The sequence below is a fragment of the Narcine bancroftii genome, chromosome 5 (genome assembly GCF_036971445.1).
Source record: "Narcine bancroftii isolate sNarBan1 chromosome 5, sNarBan1.hap1, whole genome shotgun sequence".
Lineage (NCBI taxonomy): Eukaryota > Metazoa > Chordata > Chondrichthyes > Torpediniformes > Narcinidae > Narcine > Narcine bancroftii.
In genome coordinates, this window is record NC_091473.1 from 84,371,395 (window position 1) to 84,395,197 (window position 23,803).

General features: G+C 41.8%; 1 protein-coding gene across 2 annotated transcripts in view; it reads left to right on the forward strand.

Moving 5' to 3' along the window:
* rnf2 (ring finger protein 2) overlaps positions 1-23,803 on the forward strand; it is a 61,015-nt gene that overhangs the window by 11,514 nt on the left and 25,698 nt on the right. For both annotated transcript variants that reach the window (XM_069938179.1, XM_069938180.1), the window contains exons 2-3: positions 15,968-16,056; positions 22,238-22,398. In XM_069938179.1, the coding sequence (XP_069794280.1) occupies positions 15,968-16,056; positions 22,238-22,398 (250 nt within the window). The remainder of the gene's footprint in view (positions 1-15,967; positions 16,057-22,237; positions 22,399-23,803) is intronic.

Below are 23,803 nucleotides of genomic sequence, written 5' to 3' on the forward strand. Positions count from 1 at the left end.
GTCAGCAGTAATTCGCCAGGGACTGTCGGGTGTACCGTAAACTATTTCAGCTGATGACGCCTGTAGGTCTTCCTTCGGGGCTGTGCAGATCTCGAGGAGGACCTAGGGAGCTCATCTTCCCAGTTGGGACTTGTCAGCCTGGCCATAAAAGCTGACTTGAGGTGCCTGTGGAAACACTCAACCAGGCCATTGGATTGGGGGGTGGTAGATGGTGGAAAGATGTAGTTGCGTGCCAAGGAGGCTGGTGAATTCAGATCAAAAGGTGGAAGTGAACTGGGCTCCCTGGTCTGTGGTTATATGTGCTGGGATGCTGAAACGGGACATCCATGTAGACAGCAGGGCCCCAGTGCAGGAGATGGCTGTGGCTTTGGTGATTGGGACAACCTTAGGCCAGCTGATGAAGGAGGTACCGGTAGCCACGTGATACTGGCAGGGGCCCCACAGTGTCAACATGCATATGGGCAAACCTGCAGGTTGGTGTTTCAAACTGCTGGAGGGGGGCTTTGGTGTGCCTGTGGACCTTGGCAGTTTGACAGTGAGTGCACGTCCATGCCCATTCACTAACCTATTTCGGCAAACTGTGACACACAAAACAAGAGGAAACCATGCAGACAGTGGTTCTGATCAAGGGATGTGAGAGGCTGTGAACTGAATAAATGCCCTCTTTCTCCACGATGCTGGAACAACAGGGCAGGGATGGCCTGTGGACATGGTGCAGAGCAGCGTCCTTTCGCTTTGGCCTAGTGGTATGTCCTGCAGTTGTAAGCCGATCATTGCGGTGCTGAAGCCGCGGGTTTCAGAATCAACCTATTGGGCCCGTACCAGCTCCGAGTAACAAGGTCTGAAGTGCAGGCCTTGACAGGGCGCTTGCCATTACGTTGTCTCTCCCCAAGAGGTGTTGGATGATCACTGTGAACCCAGAGGTGTAGAAGAGGTGGTGCTATTGTCAGTCTGACCAGGGCTCTGAAACTTTTTAAAAATTAAAAAAAAATTTTCACACTATGAACCATACTGACCAAAATATATACATACATTTTTCTCTTGAATATATACAGTGTCATTTTCTCCCCTTTTTCCCCCCTCCCTTCCATCACTTCCCTCCCTCCCTCACCCCCCCTTCCCATTTATTCAAAGTTCAATCTATATGATACATTAAACCCGTTAAACAATGTCGTCACTTAATAAAAATAAACAAGAAATTTGTGTCTTTTATTTTTACAAACTGAGTCAGTTCATTTCATTGTCTTCTCCTTCTGTCATTTTAGGCAGTGGATGTCCGTGGTAGGATTTCTCTATTGTGTTTCATGTATGGTTCCCATATTTGTTCAAATATTGTGATGTTATTTCTTAAATTATATGTTATTTTTTCTAATGGAATACATTTAATTATTTCTATGTACCATTGTTGTATTCTCAAGTTGTCTTTCTAATTTCCAGGTTGACATAATACATTTTTTTGCTACAGCTAGGGCTATCATAATAAATCTTTTTTGTGCTTCATCCAAATCGAGTCCAAAATCTTTATTTCTTATATTACTTAGAAGGAAGATCTCTGGGTCTTTTGGTATATTGCTTTTTGTGATTTTATTTAATATCTGGTTTAGATCTTCCCAAAACTTTTCCACTTTCTCACATGCCCAAATTGCATGTATTATTGTTGTTCCCGTTTCCTTCTTACAGCGAAAACATCTGTCTGATACTGTTGGGTCCCATTTCTTTAACTTTTGGGGTGTGGTGTGTAACTAATTATATTGTATCATGCGTAACCTCGTGTTTATTGTATTTCTCATAGTTCCGGAGCATAGCTTTTCCCATGTTTCATTCTTTATCTTTATGTTTAGATCTTGTTCCCATTTTTGTTTAGGTTTACCGTTTGTTTCCTCGTTCTCCTTTTCTTGCAGTTTGATGTACATGTTTGTTATAAATTTTTAAATTATCATTGTGTCTGTAATTAGATATTCATAATTGCTTCCTTCTGGTAACCTTAAACTGTTTCCCAATTTGTCCTTGAAGTAGGTTTTCAGATGGTGGTATGCAAACATTGTATCGTGAGTTATATTATATTTGTCCTTCATTTGTTCAAAAGATAATAATTTATTTCCTGAAAAACAATTTTCTATTCTTTTGATCCCTTTTCTCTCCCATTCTCTGAAGGAAAGGCTATCTATTGTGAAAGGGATTAGTTGATTTTGTGTCAATATTAATTTTGGTAGTTGATAATTTATTTTAGTCCTTTCTACGTGAATCTTCTTCCAAATGTTGAGCAGATGGTGCAATACTGGTGAATTCCTATGTTGCACCAACTTTTCATCCCACTTATATCGTATATGTTCAGGTATCTTCTCCCCTATTTTATCTAGCTCTAATCTGGTCCAATCTGGGTTTTCCCTTGTTTGATAAAAAAGTTTGGTAGTTGTAAGCCTCCTTGTTTGTACCATTCTGTTAATTTATCTAGTGCTATCCTCAGTTTCCCCCCTTTCCATAAGAATTTCCTTATATTATTAAAATATATTAATTGCATTAAAACATTATATAAGGGACCATTGGCGAAAGTGACAGTAAATGGATATATATCAAACCAATTTAAATTAAGTAGATCAAGAAGGCAGGGATGTCCGCTATCTCCCTCACTGTTTGCGTTAGCTATAGAACCACTAGCAGAACTGATAAGAACAGAAAATAAAATAAAAGGGATAAAAATAAAAGAGAAGTATTATGAGCTAGGAGAAAAAACGCACAAAATACTAGCGTGGCAGCTTAAGACAGAACAAACTAAAAGAACAGTATTGGCATCAAGGAAAAAGGACAAACAAATTACATATAACCCTACAGAGATCAACGAAAACTTTAGGGAATTCTACGAGCAACTATATCAAACTGAAAACGAAGGGAAAGAAGACAAAATAGATGAATTTCTAACTAAAATTGAACTACTGAAATTGCAAACAGAGGAGCAAAATAAATTAATAAAACCATTTGAAATAGAAGAAATACAGGAGATATTTTAAAAAAAAACTACCAAACAATAAAACTGATAAGAACAGAAAATAAATTAAGAGGGATAAAAATAAAAGAGAAGGAATATAAAATCAGTCTATTTGCAGATGACATCATGACTTAACAGAACCAGAAATATCAATAAAAGAATTACATAAGAAATTGAAGGAATATGGAGAAGTATCGGGGTACAAGATCAATGCAAATAAAAGTGAAGCAATGCCAATGAATAATGCGGATTTCACAAAGTTTAAGAAAGAATCACCATTTAGATGGTAAACACAAGCAATTCAATACCTAGGTATACAACTAAATAATAACCTCGGCCATCTATACAAACTAAATTATCACCCATTAATGAAAAAAATTACAAGACGACTTAGAGCACTGTAAAGACTTGCCACTAACATTGATAGGAAGGATAAACTGTATTAAAATGAACATCTTCCCAAGGATACAATACTTATTTCAATCATTACCAATTCACCTAACAGAGAAATTCTTCAAGGAGCTAAAGAAAATAATAAGGCTCTGAAACTTTTGAAAATTTTAATGGCTTATGGTCAGTTTTTTTTAAAAAAAACTGAATGGCCTCCCCTCTAGGAAGTATTGAAAATGTCGTATGGCGAGATAAAGTGCTAGCAGCTTCCTGTCAAAAGCACTGTACTTCAGCTCTGGTGGTCGTAAGTGTCTTCTGAAAAATGCCAGGAGTCTCCAGTTGCCCTCCATGAGCTGCTCTAGCACTCCCCCAGTTACGGTGCTTGATGCATTGAAAGTTAGGGCATTGGGGATGTCCTTTCTTGGGTATATGAGCATGGTGGCATTGGCTAGAACCTCTGTCTGTTGGAAAGCTGCCGCGGCTTTGTTGTTCCATGCCAAGTCTTTCTTCGTTGCTGCCATCATAGTGAACAGCGGGCACATAATGCTGACAGCTGCTGGGATGAAACAGTTGTAAAAGTTGACCATCCCTACGAATTCCTGCAGATCTTTTACCGTAGTAGGTCTGCTGAACTGGTGGATGGCCTCCCTTATGTTTGGTAGGGGTGTTGCTCTGTCCCTTTTGATCCTATGGCCCAGGATGTCAATGGCCTCCACCCAAACTGGCACTTGGCAAAGTTTAAAAAAAAAATTTTTTTATTTTTCACACTATGAAACACTATGAAAAATACACACAAACATAATCCTCTTGAATATATACAGTGTCATTTTCTCCCCTTTTCCCCCCCCCTCCCTTCCCTCCCTCCTTCACCCCCCCTCCCCACCCACTCAAAGTTCAACCTATATGATACATTAAACAATGTCATCACACAATGAAAATGAACAAGAAATTTATATCTTCTACTTTTACATACTGGGTCAGTTCATTTTGCCTTCTTCTCCTTCTGTCATTTTAGGCGGTGGAGGTCCGCGGTAGGACTTCTCTGTTGTGTTCCATGTACAGTTCCCAAATTTGTTTGAATACTGTGATGTTATTTCTTAAATTATATGTTATTTTTTCCAATGGAATACATTTATTCATTTCTATGTACCATTGCTGTATTCTCAAGTTGTCTTCTGATTTCCAGGTTGACATAATACATTATTTTGCTACAGCTAAGGATATCATAATAAATCTTTTTTATGCTCCATCCAAATCGAGTCCAAGTTCTTTACTTCTTATATTACTTAGAAGAAAGATTTCTGGATTTTTTGGTATGTTGCTTTTTGTGATTTTATTTAATATCTGGTTTAGATCTTCCCAAAACTTTTCCACTTTCTCACATGCCCAAATTGCATGTATTGTTGTTCCCGTTTCCTTCTTACAGCGAAAACATCTGTCTGATACTGTTGGGTCCCATTTCTTTAACTTTTGGGGTGTGGTGTATAGCCTGTGTAACCAATTATATTGTATCATGCGTAACCTCGTGTTTATTGTATTTCTCATAGTTCCGGAGCATAGCTTTTCCCATGTTTCATTCTTTATCTTTATGTTTAGATCTTGTTCCCATTTTTGTTTGGGTTGGCACTTAGCAAAGTTGATGGTGAGGCCGAACTTGCTGAGGTGGGTGTACAGCTGACGTGTGGGAAATGTGTTCTTGTCGATCTCTGCTTGTGATGAGGATGTCATCCAGATAGATGAACAGGAAGTCTATGGCCACGGCGACCACGTCCATGAGGTGCTGGAACGTTTGTGCCACGTTCTTGAGGCCAAATGGCATCCGCAGGCATTCGAAGAGGCAAAAGGGGGTAATTAAGGCTGTCTTCTAGATGTTGTCAAGGTTTATGGGGATCTGGTGGCAAGCTCCGTGTAGGTTGGTGATGAAATCCTGGATGTGGGGAACAGTAGTGGCATTGTTCAGGGGTCTGTAGTCTCTGCATAGTTGCCACCCATAGATGGCCTTCAGGGCTATGTATAATGGTGAGGTCCAGTGGCTATTGGATCTGCGTACGATGCCCATTTCCTCCAGGAGCTTAAATTCTTCTTCAACCAGTTGCATTTTATCTGGTGGCAGCCATCAGGCATGTGCATGGAGGGGTGATCCCTGGGTGGTTATATGGTGTTGCACCCTGTGCTTCGGCATGGTAGAGGTGAATTGCAGCCTGAGGATGGACAGGAACTCAGCCAGGATGTGGCTGTATTCATCGGTGGAAGAACGCGACTAAGGCAAGTTGAGGGGCTGGCAGTCCGGCCTGTCCGAGAGGGAATGTTTGGAAAATCTCAGCGTGGACCAGTCTTTTGGCTTTGAGGATGATCAGCAGGCTGTGTGCCCTCAAGAATTCTGCCTCCATGAGTGGTTTTTCCACTGAGGTGAGTGAGAAAACCCAATTGAATATCTCGCTTCCTAACTGAACCACTACCCGTCGCTTTCCGAAGGTCCTTATAGAGCTGTTGGCAGCTCGCAGGGTGGGGCTGCGCTGTCTTGTATGGGTTTTGAGTGCCGCTGGCGGAATGACACTGATTTCTGCACCTGTGTCAACGAGAAACCTGCGATCTGAGATCTTATCGCAAATATGAAGTAGGGTGTCTGTTTAGCCAGCCGCTGAAGCCATCAGCAGCTGGTTGTGGCATTTCCTGGTTACGAGCAGAGTTGTCGGTATTTGCGGGTGTCTGCTCGCAATCTTTGATGGTAGAAACACCATTTGCTCTCTATTCCCTGGTTGCTTTCTGGAGCCATTGTTGGTCTTGGGATGAGCAGGACTTGGTCTGTGGCTTAGTCTGAGGTTTGGTCAGCTGACTGATGGTGGACTAGTTTTCTTGTTTGGTACACCAGGGGATGTCTGCTTTGGCTGCAACTTTTCTGGGGTCGCTGAAATCTGCAGCAGCTGAATGTCGTCAGGCAGCTAATCCCAAAAAGCCTGTTTGAACATGAGGCAGGGTTTATCCTTCCACCAGCGTGAGCATCTCATCCATGAGAACAGATGACATTCTGTCCCCCAGGATGTCCAGGTGCACGAGCCTGGCTGTCCTCTCACGTCTAAAGAACCCATACGTGCTGATGAGTAATGCTTTCAGCGCACTGTATTTACCTTCCTCTGGTGGGGTCTGGATGAGGTCGTCTACCCTGGCCGCAATCTCTTGGTCCTGCTGTGGTGTCTATGTTGAGTAGTCCAAAAAAATGTTTGGACTTGTCGGGGTCACCAATGTAATGAGGGTGCTAACCAAGTGAAAGAACAAGGCTGGCAGTCAGTGGACTCGATGGAACTCGTGAGCTTTATTTCAACTAGCGCACTGGTGCTTTTAAGGGATTCAAAGCTCCCACCCCTGCATGCTGGAAATTATGCCATCGTGACGAAAGCACGCTACCTGTGTACATGCGGGCCCCAAGCTTCTACTGGAAAAGAAGGCCGCATGACGCCATCTTTGCGGCTGCTCTGATGGCGCATGCCCAATACATGGAGCCGGTGTCTAGAATTGCAGCAAACCTGATCATGTGGTGCCCAATGCAGCACAGTAATTTGCAAATAGGAAGGCCAGCAGGCCAAGGACTATGCAGTGAGCAAGTGCTGCAACTTTGGGTGGGAAAGCAGGCCTACCCAAAAGAGGTACCCACCTATGCACAAGAAGTAAGAGAGAAAATGGCAAATGTCAACACCCCCTCAACCTCGAATGTGCCAGAGGCCTTGGGAGAAACAGACCAAGGGGTCCGAGGAGACCCTAAGCATGTCTTCCTCCAACACTCAAACCCCAGCCATGAGGCCGGGGGGCCCAACTGAAAAGGCGGGATTGAAGGAGGAAGCTGGGAGGAAAAATGGTAAATGGTAAAGAAAATTTAAAAAAAACTGAAAGAAAATGGCAACCGATGCTGCAAGCAGTGAGAAGAAAATGGTCAAGGCATAAACAAATCCCAGCAATCTCTTGTCTTCCGAGGATGAAGCCAGCATAAGCACCGGATGGAAGCGGAGGGAGTGCCAAGACTGAGGGGAGAAAAAGGAGGACAGCTTACGAGTTAGCCCAATTGTGGCATGGACAGCACCCAGTTCTGGGAGACCGTGCGCAATGCAGACACCATCACCTCCCTGACCCCCAGTTCTGGTAGAAGGAGAATACAAGCCAATCAGGAAACTGAGGAGCAAGAGCACAGCCGGATCTTCCCCTTCGCCTGAGGAGACCCTACTCCCAGAGGAAGATCTTCCCCTGCTCTTGAGCTTGATACTGCAGTGCTACAGTTCACCAAAGCTGTGGGCATGAGGGCTCAGGTTAATTGACATTGACTGTAGGAATTGTGAACTGGAGACTCCAATAAAAAAAATGGAGTTTAAAATAGCAACCTTCAACGTTCGCAGTGTCAAATGCACTATGTGATGTGTAAACTCCTTGGAATATCTTGCCAAAGTCAGGGCAGATGTGACTTTCATACAGAAGTATGGGCTGCCACACCTTGGGAACTATCAGAGATTGAGGCCTCATGGATTATCTGTATGGTCGGTGGGGATGGGGGAGCAATTGTCACGTGTCTGGGCATCTTGCTGCAGAAAGGTAACTTTGTAATCAGAGGTCAAGGAGGTGGTTGGGGGGCATCTCCTTCTGGTGGAACTAATGTACCCTGACATTCTTCTCCATCAAATCAATGCGTGTGCCTCGCCCATACGCGGCAAAACGCTGGCTGTCTTCCAGCAGCTCCCACCTTTGCTGTTGACATCCAGGCTAGTTGATTTGGCCGGTGATTTCAATTGCATCAATGATCTAGCAGTGCCGACAGATTGGACAGCACCTCCAGACTCCTGATGGAGATGGTAAAGGACGCAGATCAGTACGATGTCTTCAGCAATCCTGCAAGTGGAGCACAGCCACAGCCTACCTGGTCGAGATCGGATGGCTCAATCTGATCTCTGATAGACTTTGTCTTTGTGTCGAAGACCATCACGGTCAGAACAACTGTCATGCTGGTGTTCTTCTGACTATTGCCTCTTTTGCTCATCCTATCCTCTACAGGAGGACCAGAAGGCAGGCAAGGGAACATGGAAGCTGAACGTGAAGTTGTTGACCCCAAGGAAGTAAAGAAGGAGTATGCTGGTTGAAGAACTGTGAAAACTTTTGACTCCCCAGTGAAATGGTGGGAGGAGACCAAGGAGAACATAGAGGTTCTTTATCATCAAGGCTGTTGTGGAGCAAGACAAAAAGAGGGAACCGAGCGAACAGTCTGATATGCAGCAGCTCCTCCTTCTGTAGTCGAGAGGGATGGGTGTGCAGGAGGAGCTGCCAGGGGTGGAGAGCCAACAAGGTGTACTATTTACCTCTAGGTCCTCCAAGATCATCTCCTGATTGAGTCTGCACAGTAGAGCAGGATGAGACAAGCTCACTCTTCTTTCAAAAGGTTTACAAAGGGAGCTCTGTGATCCACAGCCTTAAGGAAGATGACTCCTCAGTCACGTCCTACAGATAGGCATACAGAGCTTCAACAGATCCTTTTATGCCAAACTGTGTGATACTAAGGCTGCCATCAGAATGGCCTTCCAAAACTTCCTGCCCTCTGTCAGAGAAATCTTAGATGACTGCAAGTGGGTCAACCTGGACCAGCCAAATACCATGGGATTGTTGACGGACTCCATCTGTTCCTTTGGGTCAGGTAAAACTCCCAGAAGTGATGGCTTACCAGTGGAGTTGTACTCTTTGAGACTGGGTGGGTCCAGATCTGCAGGAAGTATCCAATGCAATGTTCCTAGCAGCCAGCAAGCCTTACTCCATGAGGAAGGACATCATTACCCTTGTCTTCAAACAGAAATAGGACATCAGGAATTGGAGACCCATGTGTTGTTACACATTGGACTACAAAATCCTATTCAAAACCATCTCCAATTGAGTTGTCTGCCCTGGGGTGGGTAATCCAACCAGACCAAACCTGTTTGGTTCCAGGCAGCAAAATCTCTGACAGTCTTGCACTACTCAGATACCATTGCTTTGGGGAGGGAATCTGAAATTGGATTAAACTGCAGCACAGTCCAAATCAATCAGTGAGAAACAGATAGCTTCCCCATCTAGTTTGAAGTCTGGCGGGGTTGCCCACTCTCTCCAGTGTTATTTGTGAGCAGCTTAGAGCCCTTTGCTGAATCCATCAGGAAGGATGAGGAAAAAAGAGGAGGGACATTGCCAAGCAATGGAGGCATGCTGTGTTCTGTTTAGACCAGTGATTTTTCAAACTGCCCTCACTAAACTCACTTTCCTATGCTATAAGTGTTCTGTGATTGCTTAAGGATTGCATAAGGTGGTATGTGAGTTACAAAACTGTGGACATAATGAGTCAATTAGGTACGATTAAAACAGTGGGTTTCAAACCTTTTCTTTCCACTCACATGCCACTTTAAGTAATTACAGAGCACTTAAGGCATAGGGATTGCTTATGGTGGAATGTGAGTTTAGGGGGAAATTTGAAAACCACTAGTTTAGACCTGATCACTTCATAGATTGATCAGCATCTGCAGCTAATTTGAGTCTGCGTCGGTGCCATGGTAAACCAGAAGAAGAGCAACTGGCCTGACTGGTCTATCACCCTTTTGTGGTGAGATCCAACTGTCTGAAGGTGTAGCGATCTAGTTTTGAGGGGCCAAGGTTCAACAAAAATTGGTTGGAGCAGATCGCGTAGGTCCAGAAATTGAGTCTGTGGGCATGATGCTTCCTCTCAATAACAGGGAAGAACCTGGTCATCTGGTGCTGTTGTAGCTGTACTTGGCACTGGTGTGGCCCATTTCTCGTACCTCTGCCTGGGCAATTACCAGAGCAGTCTTCCAGCTTGTATGGGTATCCAAGATGGAAAGTGTCTGAAGTGTTGCCATGTACAAGTTACCAGATAAAAGAGGCAACATGCCCTCTTCCTGATGACCACCTTCAAATGTGGATGGACCAGGCTGTCCATGGAACCAAAGTATGAGGACACCAAGTGCCACTAGGTGCTGAAGTTCTCCCTGTCCCATGTGTTGCAGAGGATGGGCCTGGCCCCATAGATGCACAATCAGCTGAAATTTGCAACACCTTCATCGAAAATATTTTCCAGAATGCCTTTGACCACAAGGCCATCAGGCAGTGGTCAGCACGGAATGTCCTGCAGATACTGGGAGATGAGGACTCAATGGACACAATAGGGTGGTTCCCAGACAGACAGTCCAGGTCATCTGGCATACTGCCTCATTGTCAAGTGTTCAGAAACCAGCACCAGGACTTGGGCTGGCTGATGGTGAGTGGAGCCCTCCCAGTTAGATCCTTCCTATACAACCGGAACATCACGCACAGTGCATGTTTTCCCCAAGATGACTGGTGGAGTGGAGACAGTCGCCCACCTTGCAGAATGCACATTCACCAAGAGTGTGTGGAGAAAGTTGCAGGGGTCCTTGTCATGGTTCATTCTCAGCAGGAGTGCGATTGAGGATTCTCTGATTTACGGGCTGTTCCCAGAGACAAACAGAATCAGACATCCAGAACTGCTGGAAGACCTTCAACTAAGTGAAAGATATGTTTTGGTCTACCCGAAACCTGTTAGTCTTTCAGCACACAGAGATGTTGCTGAGGGAATGATGCCGACTGGCACATTTCACACTGCATGAGTACATATTGAGAAATGCAATGAGGCTTGGGCAGCCAATGTGAGGTCACTGTGGGGAAGGACAACAGCCTAGAGTCCTCTTGTTACTAGGCATTGAGTGGCTGAGTCCATGGGAAGCCCTTCAAACAACAGGGGGAGCATTAACAAGGTGGTACAGTGTAAATAGAAATGAATGCAACAATGTACAGTGATGGAAATTTATGGATATGCAATTAGGGTAGGAAGAGACTTTGAACAGTTTTCCCATTTGTAAATCATTTTTTTTGTTTATAAAGTTTATAAAAGATTGCAGTCATTCTGTACTTGATGTTTGAGGGTTTTAGGCAATAGAGTAGTTGCGTGCAAGAGGCCAAATGGGGAAAGAACAGATTATTGGGAGCTAAATTATAGAACATAGAACTGTACAACATAGGAACAGTTCTTCAGCTCATAACATCTGTGCCAAATGCTATGTCAAATTAAACTAAATCTCTTTTGCCTGCATTCAATCATATCCATCCATTCTCTGTTATGTTCAAAGTATCCATCTTGCAAATCCTTAAATGCTACTATAGTATCTGCTTCCACTGCTACCTCTGGCTGAGAGTTTCAGACTCCTACCACTTTGTTTAAAACAAATCTTTAAAATTTTCCCCTCTCACTTAAATCCTCCAGTGTTTGATATTGGATAAATATTCTGACTGCTTACTGTATCCACGGCTCTCATTATTTCATTAAACCCCTATTAAATCTTCCCTCATCCTCAGATGCTTGAGAGAAACATGCCAGAGTTAACCATAGATGAAAAGGCATTATTGCAAGGAAATTTGAATTCAAGGATTCTTACTGTTTTTTTTAAAAGTGCTTTTAGATTGCAGACAAATTGCTCCTTTTTTTTTACTTTGGATGTACTTGTGACAGAGGGTGTACAGTGAACATTCACTAGATTTATTGCTGAGATGATGGTGGGGGTGTCAAATTGGGGGAATAAACAGAAATATACCTTGTTTCTCTAGAATTCAGAAAGATGAGAGATCGTATCAAAAAGTGCTACACTTCGAAAGGGTATTGCAGGGTGATATTTTGAAATATGGGTGTGCCCATTTAGCCAGGAAATTTCCATTCAAGAAGGACATTGAGGCTCAGTCACTGAGTACAGAATATTCAAAGCAGATTGATGGAATCAAGGGGCATGAAGTCAGTGCTGAATGTAAAAAGACAGTTTATTGAATGCAAGTATTGATACAAGAAAAGTTACTGCAATTATACAAACTTTTTGGTAAAGCGATGAATATTCTGGCAATCAATTATAGTCTCTGCATCACTGACAGTAACCAATGAACAAATATTTTCTCTGTCTAAATGAAGTGTGCAATGTTTATGTGGTTAGCACTTGCTTTACTCAGCTCTTTTGGCTGGTTCCACTGGAAAATTCATCCTGTGAGTGTGAATGTTTGTGAATAGTAACCCATTTTGTCACAAATTCCAAGAAAGATGTCTTGCACTGAAGGAGATGAGATGCATTAGTGAGTTAACCTGATGGGAGAAATTTGACATCTGCTTTTGGAGTTGGGCCTGATGTGACAGAAAAGGGTGACTCCATCTATTTGTATGTTAGTGTAGTTAGCTGGGGATTAGAGGCTACCATGAATGTGGTTTGATGCATATAAAAGGGTTGTCAGTTTATCAGTTTACTCATTTAATTTCAGTGCCTCCCTAAAACATTGTATATGTTGTTTATGTTTGTTCCAAGTGTGGCAAGTAATTATGTAAATGATTTTTGCTCATGTTGAACAGTCAATGTGCATGTGGAGTACAGGGGTAAATTAGTGAGTTTTCATTGGTCCAATTATTCCTTAAAATGCACATAATTTCTTAAATTACAAAAGATGGTTTTCAGGGAATGTGTGAAGATTTCAGGGCAGATGGACAAGTATTTACCAGTGGTTCTCAACCTTTTTCCATTCAAATACCACCTTAAGTAATCCCTTACTAACCACAGAGCACCTATGGTATAGGATGTCATATAGTAAGGCAGGGGTGTCAAACTCAAATTCACAGATGGCCAAAATTAAAAACTTGGACTAAGTCGAGGGCCGAACTAAATATTTATTGAAAATTTTCAACAACATCTGCATGTTTTCTCTTCTTTCAACATATGTAATGTTAAACTTTTTCTTATTAAAATAAATGTTTAATAATAGTTTTGGATAAACTCTTTCATTGTCATTGTCATTGTCCCATTTCCTTTAGCGTTCTGAAACCGTGCACATGACGAGTCAATGAGGGATGATTAAAGCAGTGGTCTTCAAACTTTTTCTTTCCACCCACAGACCACCTTAAGCAATCCCTTACTAATCACAGAGCACCAATGGCACAGGGACGCGAGTGGAAAGAAAAAGGTTGAGAACTGTTGTATTGTGGTAACTCCACATCTGATTAGATTAATTGTTAGGCAAGTGGTCAGAGAAGGACCCCCTCCCCCCCACCCCAAGAAAGGCTTAAATCACAGGAACAAAATAAGCTTCCGTCTCACTGCTCCCAATCTTACACACAGTCCTGATGTGAAATGTGGGGTCGCAGCTGCACGTTCACCCGAGTTCAGGTGCTGTCTGTGTGGAGTTTGTACGCTCTCCCCTTGTCTTGGACCAACAGGTCGGTCGCCTGACGAAGGCACCCGAACCCCCCGTTGAAACGCCGGCGTCCGGGGCGGTGGAGGAATTGGCTGAGAAGAGCGCGTTGCTCCCATCCCCTCCCATGGTTGGAGAGGGATTAAACTGCGATCTCACGGCGCCGGGCTCGTCTCCAACAAAAGGAGCGGGAGGCAGGGTCCGCTGCGCACGGAGCGAGGGGGAAGGCATCGCCAACGAGACGTTCGGTCCGGCGTCGCCGCTGAAATGCAGACCCAGCGAGGATGGTCCCCAACTCCAGCCATGGTCGTGGGTTGTTTAAAGGAAGGGAATGAGTCAGCATATAGGATGGAGATTGAAAACTTGGCTGAATGGTGCACCCCATAGCAACCTTTACACTCAATGTCACCAAAACTAAGGAACTGATTGTTGACTTCAGGAAAGGAAAGCCAGGGAAACTGGGAGGATCAGAGGTGGAGAGGGTGAGCACATTTAAGTTCTTGAGAGTCACTATCTCAGAGGATCTTTTCTGGACCCAACACACCAATGGCATCATGAAGAAAGCACGTCAGTGCCTCTACTTCCTCAGGAGTTTGTGGAGGTTTGGGATGACACCAGAAACTCTGGTGAATTTCTACAAAGGTGCTGTGGAAAGTGTGCTGACCAGCAGCCTCATGGGTCTATTATGGGAACACCAATAACTCTGAGTGTAAAGCCCTCCAAATGGTAATGGACGCAGCCCAGGACATCAGGCAAAAGCCTGCCTGTTATTGAGTACATCTACAGGGAACACTGCTGTCAGAGGGCAGCAGCAATCATCAAAGACTCTCACCACCCAGCACACGCTCTGTTCTTGCTCCTGCCATCAGGAAAGAGGAATGGATGCTACAAGACTCGCACCATCAGGTTCAGGACCAGCTGTTACCCCTCCACCATCAGGCTCCTCAATGACAAACTCATAAGGACTCTTTCTTGAGCACTTTCTTGATTTTTCTTTTGTTCTCTCTGTATTGCACAGTCAGTTTGTTTACATTCGTTATCTGTTTATAGTGTTACAAAATCAAACCAGCAACCACAAAGAAGGCATATCACACAGGGGTAATGATGAACAATTACTTTATTAACAAAAATTCACCTTCAAACTTTAATTCAAAATCCCCCCTTTTATAACATTGCCCACTGGTTACTATACAAATTTCTATAACAGTGTAAAACTAATAAATTCCCCAGCCTAAATATAACATATGTAATTAAAGTCTAAGTTATATTTCCAACCAGACCATAGAAAAACTTAGACACAAAACACACAAGACTCACAAAACTTCGATCTCAACCGAAGCAAATATCATAAACAAAATTCAGTTTGTTTGGTAACTCAAAGTCAAAAGATCTTTGAGAGAGAGCACAAAATTTGAAGTTGTCTTCTTGTGTTGCTTGCAGAGAGAGGAACAATGGCTTGGTCCGGATCCTTCTTTCTGGCTGCCTTCGGAATGTTCATCCCTTTTAAAATGCCCAACATTCTAAACTGCCTCCCAGACAATGACTCTGCTTGGGCCTCCTTCTAGCCACACCCCAGTGGTGGTTGGTCTTCCAAGTCCAGAAATTTCTAGATCATCTGCACATGCCCAGTCAATCTCCCACTCTCTGCAGTCCACCTTCACCTTGACTCTCAAAGGCAAACTGTCACTTTTTAACCTAAAACCACACAACACGTAGGTCAATACACAACGCAGAACTCTGTAACAATAGTTCTTTTATTTGTTTATATGTTGTCACTGTGTACAGTTTATTTTTGCACTACCAATTAGTGGTAATTCTGCTGCACCCACTGGAAAAAGGAATCTCTGGGCTGTATGTGATGTCATGTATGTACTCTGACAATAAATCTGATCTGAAATCAATGAGAGAGAACTTTGTAGACATTTTCCTCCGTTTGGTTTTTAACCGCGGGTACTAGTCCATATTCCTGTGTTGTTTCTAATCCCTGAAGGTGATCATTATTATTAGAGATGTTTTGTATATAAACAGAAAAATGTTGGGGAAAAGCTCAGCAGGTTAAATATCTGTGGAAAGAAAAATGGTGAATATTTCTGCTCCAAGATCTTTCATCAGATCCTTCATTACTGATGGATTAGAAAAGTTAATTATTTCTCTTTCAACAAACTATGGCTAACCTTCTAGATGGTTCCAGCATGTACTGTTTTTATTTCACACTTCCAGCATCTACAGGTTATTGATTTAATATTGTCATGTTCTGTTTGATGGAGAGATTTTTGGAAACTGAGATCGTGAAACATGGTTGGGTAAAATTTTCACTTTTATATAGTTTTACCCTATTTCTTACAGCAATGGCACAAATTGTGCAGACCAATGGAACCCAGCCTCTCAGCAAAACATGGGAGCTCAGCTTGTATGAATTGCAAAGAACACCACAGGTAATTATTACATTTGTATATATTTATGCAGGGTGATTTAATGTTTCATTGTAGTTAATATGCACTGGATGATTCTGTAATAAGTCTGTCAAAATGCTTGTTTCTGCCTATTCCGAATCGATGAGAATTCTGAATCAATATAAAGTATTATTTATTAACAGCAGATTTGGGGAACACTGGCCAATAAGAGCCTCATGTTTAAATATTTGTGTTCACTAAAGTCTGAATTTTGGGTGTTCACTGAGCAGTGGCCATTCAAGGATAGTTTTATTAACAAGAGCACCAGTATTAGTGGCTGAGTTTATAGAAATCCATGGACCCAATGCGATGTTCACCTTTGCTTAATGCATAACCCTTTATGACATTCAGACGGACTAATTTTACTGATCTGAAGATTCTTGTACCAGAACCTGAAAAGTGCCTATGTCTCATTTCAAGAACATTTAAACTTCAATGCTGAAATGTCTCATTTCAGGAACATTTAAACTTCAACGCTGAAATGTCTCATTTCAGGAACATTTAAACTTCAACGCTGAAATGTCTCATTTCAGGAACATTTAAACTTCAACGCTGAAATGTCTCATTTCAGGAACATTTAAACTTCAACGCTGAAATGTCTCATTTCAGGAACATTTAAACTTCAACGCTGAAATGTCTCATTTCAGGAACATTTAAACTTCAACGCTGAAATGTCTCATTTCAGGAACATTTAAACTTCAACGCTGAAATAAATAAAATATTTTTTAAAGTAACAAATAGGTGGAATAGAATTGTTTATCTATATTTTAGATGTCACATATGCTTGCGCCTCAGTCACATAGCATTGGCTTAAATCTGCCCAGTAATTTAAAAAAAAGAATCTAATTCTCCAGTTCCTAAAATACTTCAGTTAAAATAATCAGCCCACGTGACTGTGCCCCTCCTGTTAGAATTAACAACCTCTGATCTTGACTCTGGTAAGTTTAGAAAAATGTCTGTTTAAAATGTTTACCACATTTTCCACATCATTCTGATTTTGCCTATTCCCTTCTTCACACTTCTGACTAACTGTAATTGTGTCTTTCTGCTTTCTACTCCTCCATCCCTTCTGAAACCTTCAGTCTTTCTTTCCTGCTTTTTCCCTTGGTCTGTCTAATTTTTGCTTTATTTTTTTTTTGTCACTCCCCTTTCTGCTGCCTTATTTTCCTCCACGTGCTGTCTGAATCAATTACATTGTCTGTAATGTAATTGTTTTTGTTTTCTTTCTCTGTCTGCTCTTTCTCTATTTAATGTTCTTTCACCTCTTTATCTGTCACCTTTGCATTTCTCCTCCTCCTCCTCCTCCTCCTCCTCTCTCCTTTCTCTCTGATTGGGGCTTGGATGTAGAAAAAGAAGCAACAGCCTGATAGAGAAAGGTAAGAAATCAATGATTCAAGAGAGCCTGAAGACGTAATCGGGTCAAAAACCTGCAACAGTGAAGATGAAGAAGAATGCTCCTATTACAAGAAGCCTGGTAAAAAAAAAAAATCTAAAATTAGAAATGGAATATATCTGAAATAGTCAGCAGGTTAGTTACCATTAGTAGCAAGAGAGAAGCAGAATATCAGGTTGATGACCAGGCAAAATATAAATCCACGAAGGCACATAATGAGTTTTCTACGTAGAAATGCTCTTTAGTTCATAAATCAAGCTTCTAGTGGTCTTCTCCCATCTCTCTTTGTAGTGGTTGAAAATTGCAAGTTGTTAACTATGTTGTGACTTGTGCTGTTGGATTACAATGTCACATTTAGATTTTGTAAAGAAAGGGTTTTATTGTATAGTATAGCCAACTTCCACCCTGATCTCAAATTCACTTGGTTCATCTCTAGCAACACTCTCCCTTTCCTCAACCTCACTCCACTGGCCCCTCTCTCTCTCCTTCCATCTCAGGAGACAAACTCTCAACAGATATCTTCTATAAACCCACCAATCTCACAGCTACCTCGTCTACACCTCTTCCCACCCTGTCCCCTGTAAGGATTCCATTCTCTCAATTCCCCATCTCTCGTCGCATCTGCACTCAGGATGAGGACTTCCATGACAGATCATCAGAGATGTTTTCCTTCTTCATTCCCTCTATCACCATCAACTCAGCACTCACCTGCATATCTCCCATTACCTGCACATCTGCCCTGGCCCCTTCTGCCACCACACGCAACAAGGACAGGACTCCCCTTGTCCTCACCTATCACCCCACCAGCCTCCACATCCAACACATCCTCCTCCATCATTTCCACCACCTACTACGTAATCCCACCACTAGACACCTAGTCCCCCCTCTCAGGGACCACTCCCTCCGTGACTCCATTGTCCACTCCTCACCAATCATCCCCTTGAGACTCCATTGTCCAGTCCTCACCAATCATCCCCTTGAGACCTATCCCTGTGACCGCAAGAGATGCTCCACTTGCACCAACACTTCCTCCCTCAGCACCATTTGGGGCCCCAAACGGCTCTTCCAAATGAAGCAACTTGTGAATCTGCAGGGGTCATCTACTGCATCCATTGCTCCCGTTGTCACCTCTACTTTGGAGGACTGGATGCAGACTGGGAGATTGCTTTTTTGAGCACCTTGGCTCTGCCCGCCACAATTGCGTTGATCTTCCAGTGCCGCCCCCCCCCCCCCATTTCATTTCTCCATCCCATTCCCTTGCTGACATATCTGTTCATGGTCTAATGTACTGCCAGACTGAGACCACCCAGAAATTTGAGGAACAATAACTCATCTTCCAACTGGGCACCCTCCAACTGGAGGGCATTAATATCAAATTCTCTGTCTTTCATTAAAGCCCCACCCCCACCCCAGCTTTACTCCATCATCGTCTCTCCTTTCCCTGTCTTGCACTGATGTGATAAATTCTCATCTAGTCCCTTATTGTATCCCCATTGAATTCTGAAACTTTCTGATATATCCTGCTTCTCCCTTTTCTGATTTTTTTTTTTATTTTCCCCCTTGAAGAAGGGCTCAGACTCAATATGTCGGAAATTTATCTTTGTCTCCTATAGATGCCGAAAAGTCCAGCTGAGTTCCTCCTGCAATTTGGTGTGTTTATTTTATCGTAGGAAACCTACGTTTAAAAAAAAAGACAAGTTTGTTAAATTAAAACTATTACATCAGTTAAATTGAATAGATTTTCTTCATTATATTTTTGAAGAATTCGCTGATGGACAAATTGCAGATGTCATGAATGGGTCTAGACTTTAGGTGAGAAAGTCAGAAAGAAACTGATATTTAGAAACTGGACATTATGACGTTATGAATTCTAGTTAATTAAACTACTGTAATACATTTGTAATGTTCTGTTATTCTTCCAAATTCAACAATTAATGGAACCCAATTTGACCAGTTGTGCATAATCTGTTTCTCATGTTCAGTAATCTAATAGCCCTAGTAGGAAAAAATGTCATTATTTTCTATGACTTGTATAAATGTAAAGAAAACGTAGTGTGGGAGTAATGGATATGATTTTAGAATTAGCTTTGCTTTAATCATACAGAAATATTTTGATGGGGATGTCTCGGATGGTGGGCTATGTAATTCAGGCACTATAATTTGTTATCAATGACATGAGGCTCGTGAATCATTAAATCTTTAATTTGAAATCTGGTTTGTACAGAAGATGATGGATATCACTAATGAATGAGCCTGTCCTAGATAATCCTGTAGATTTAACATTCACACTCCTTCCTTTGTTGACTTTGACCTGAATTTGTCTTTGGTGCTCATTTGCCTTTTGGTTGTATGGTCCACAGGTATGTATGTAACAATGTTATTTCCTTAATTAACCACACTCTGTAATTTTTGCATTCCCACTGCACCTCTTCCATCTGAAAGGCAGAAGAACAAGCAATTCTGTTAACTTCAAACAGAAGACTATCATTGAATGGAATGGAACCAATGAGCAAATTCAGTTAATCAGTAGTGCACTATAGAACTGATTTGTATATCAATATATGCAAATATATAATATATAATTCAGAACTCTAAACATAGAACCTCAGACTCTCTTGCATTCTCAGAACCTTGTCAAGATTAAACTCGGGGAGCTTATCAGATCTAACGTGTACTTTTGCAGACTGTTTTTCTTAATCAATGTGGAAGCTAAAGGTACCCCTATTTGTTATTTTGTAGGCTATTTACAGGTCAGGAATTCAGACTTGTTAATCAACTATTTTGAATCAAATTGCAGTCTTCAGTCAGGTAAACCAGGGTTTGGATTTGTACATCAGAGCATTTGGGGCTATTGTATCTGTGGTGACCTGGATTGCTGACATACAGTTTCATTCTCAGTAAGTTAAAAGTCAAATTATAGATGAACAGGGAAAGTGTGACAAGATCCATAGGAGAGTCACTAATTTAATTTGATGAGAAAATAACTGAGTAGAACTACAAAATGTCGTTCCTATATCAGGAGTTGGATTGATAGACCAACATCATGCCATATGACCTACCTGAGGTGAAGAATGGATAGAACAAAGAATAGTACACCACAGGAAAAGGGCCTTTGGCCCATGTGTCTGTGCTAAACACAATGTCCAATCAAACTAAGATTCTGCTGCTTTCCCCCGATATCCTGACATCCCCTTTGTATGCATGTATTTATCTGGAAACATCTTAAATGCTACTCTTGTATCTGCTGCCACCACTACTTCTGGCAGCCTGTTCCATCGCTCTCTGTAAAGAAAAAAATTGCCATTCACATCTCCCTTAAACTTATTTCTCCCCCTTGTCCTTAAAAACATGTCCTCTAGGGAGTGATGCTTTCAATTTGGGAAAAGATTTTGACTATCCATCCCATCAGTGCCTTCTCATGATTTTATAAACTTATGTCAGGCCCCTCAGCATCCTCCACTCCAGAGAAAGCAAATTTGTTTAACCTCGTAACCACTAAACCAGACAATATGGTGGTGAAGCTCTTCTGTACAATTTCCATAGCTTCCACATCCTTCTAATATGGGATGACCAGAATTGCACCCAGTATTCTTCGTGTGGCCCAATCAGTTTTACATGGATGCAACATGATTTCTTAACCTTTAATCTCAATGCCTTGCCAAAGAAGGTAAGCATATCATACCAATAACTCGGTGGTTCGAGGACTTGTAAACCAGGGGTCATGAGTTAATTTCTCGCTAGGGTAACATTTCTGCAAGAGGCGCTGGACAAAGTGACGACTCTCTGTCTTCCTTATGGTAGACAAAGTTTAAAGATTTTCATGTATGTTACATTCTAAATGTAGTATTACATGACAATAATGGAACCTTTACCTTTCACCTTTACTGATTGAGAATTAATCTGGGTTTATGGGTGAATTGAACTTCTGGGGCTGCGCAACCTTGTTCTAACTTTTAGCTTCTGACCATAATTCATCAACACTATTTCAAAGAACTTTATTCACGTAATGGTTTGTGCTGTGCATGTTTTCGTTATCGAGGATAGAATATAACTGAGTCATAGACTGAAAAAAGTTTTTGGGAATTGCATTTAATATGCATGTTCTTTATTGTGATGGATTTGCAGGGGGATGTGTTAAGTTGAGGCCCATTCACAATTCCTGGAAGTTGCACAACTGCACAGATGCTGAGACATGAACTGAACATGGGTGATTTGGATTTGACTTAACATTTTGTAACTACAGTATTTGGTTTTAGTTTTAGGTGTAGCTATCATAGATGTGTATGGATTTTTTTTTATCTGCACAGTCACTTTCAATTGGCTCATAAATAAATCATTATGTAATTGTTCAGCATAAAATTTCCTTCCTCATTTTTTTTTAGAAAAATAGGTGTTGCTCCATTTTTGGTCTATGTGACCCATGGTTCCACAACTGAAGCGTGAAACAGTCTCTAGGTGGCCAAGGAATTCTCTGGGATACAGCTAACCCTTCTTACTTTTGTTCTTTCTCATCCTGCTGGAGTGCTTTGCTTCTGTAGAGTTCTACCCACTTAGTCTGTTGGAAAACCAGCCCATAGCAAATGTGATGGTAGTGGAGGCTAGGTTCAATTTGATCCTGAGGAGATAATGACTTTAAGGTCGGGCAACAGAGGATGTTGATCTCTTCAACTTCATCAAAGGTGTTGTGACCTTACTGTTGATGCAGTAATTAGGAAAAAAATAAACCTTTGGTCTCGCTACTTGATGAACTTTGAACTTTGTGATTTACAGGAAGCAATCACGGATGGCATGGAGATTGCAGTGTCACCCAGAAGTCTCCACAGTGAGCTGATGTGTCCTATATGCCTTGACATGCTGAAGAACACTATGACAACCAAAGAGTGCCTCCATCGTTTCTGTGCTGATTGCATTGTTACTGCCCTCAGGAGTGGGTATGTAATAGCTTGATGGCTGCTACCTATGACATCTGAGCTCATTTCCTCTCCTTATTTGTCTCATGATTTACAATTATTTAAAAATTGGGCTATACATGTAATAAATGTGAAAACCTGAAGTGTTCAGTTGCATTTGATTGGTTTGAGAAAACTTTCATTCAATCAAACTAGATTTAAATTCACGTGATGGGGAAGATCAGAATGTGCATTTCCTCAGCACACTGCTGGCTTTCTGCCAACATCAGAATGAGGACAGGCAAACAACAGGTGGCTGCTCTTTTGTTTTGTTAGAAACATGGAGGGGGACTTGAGACTTCGTTTTCTACATAAGAAAATTGCACTGCAACTACATGCTCCAACCTTTTGCCACCAAATATTTGCAGCAGGCGTATATTTTGTCGTTGTCCTTGAAAATTTTAATTTCTCAAAGGAAAGTTAGTGCTGTCTTTTTCCTTTCCCTCAATGACACTTAGTTTTATTATATTTTGGTTTCTTTAAATGAAAAGGAATGTGTTGTAAGCCCTCAGGAAGCTCCACTCCCAGTGGGCAACTGCAAGTTCGGTGGGAGCCCTTTCTCTTTGGACAACAACTTGGCTTCTGCCGGTGGCTGCCTACAGCAGCACAGCTGCAGGGATTAGATCATAGTTTCTGTGACCCTGCTTGTATCACCATCCTGAAGTATCCAACAAGTTTGGAATTTCTTTATAACTTTCTCTGTAGTCTGAATTTGCTTCCTGAATGCTCCTACCTATCAGTCACTATGTGGTCTCTGACATCCACAGTGTGTGTTCAAAGGATAGAATTTGCTTAAGTAGGAGAAAGTGTTAATTTTTGTTTTGAATAATCAGAATTGAAGTAATAAGCATCAGGAGTAACCCACATCAAGAACTTGAGAAGCAGTGGTGGGAGGGTAGGAGGAGTGGTGTGAATTGAAACGTCACCTCATGGAAAGATGGATGGCAATTGGTTGATGAATGTTTTTGCTCTAGTTAACAGTTCAGAGCATTAAGTGCAAATAAAATTGCCCCCAATAAATCAGATTACTAAATCTACAATTTAAAGTTATAAATCAGAAGTTTGAACAAAAACACAAATTTGGTTAATCTCACTGGTAATTTGACAGGCTGCTCATTTTTTAAACCAAAAATAAACTTAATTCACAATAAATTATTTACAAAAGGAAAACTGTTCAAAGTCTCTTCCCATCCATTCATTGCCATCACTGTACATTTTTAAATTCATTACTGTTTACACCATTGTCACTACTGTGGCATCTTGTTGTTACTTCCCCCACCCCCCCCCCCCCCACCCCCTTCCCTTTTTGTTAAAGGGGCTTCTCCTCTGCCTCAGCCTCTCAGTGCTTGGTAATGGAAGGACACTAGATTGTGGTCCTTCCCCATAG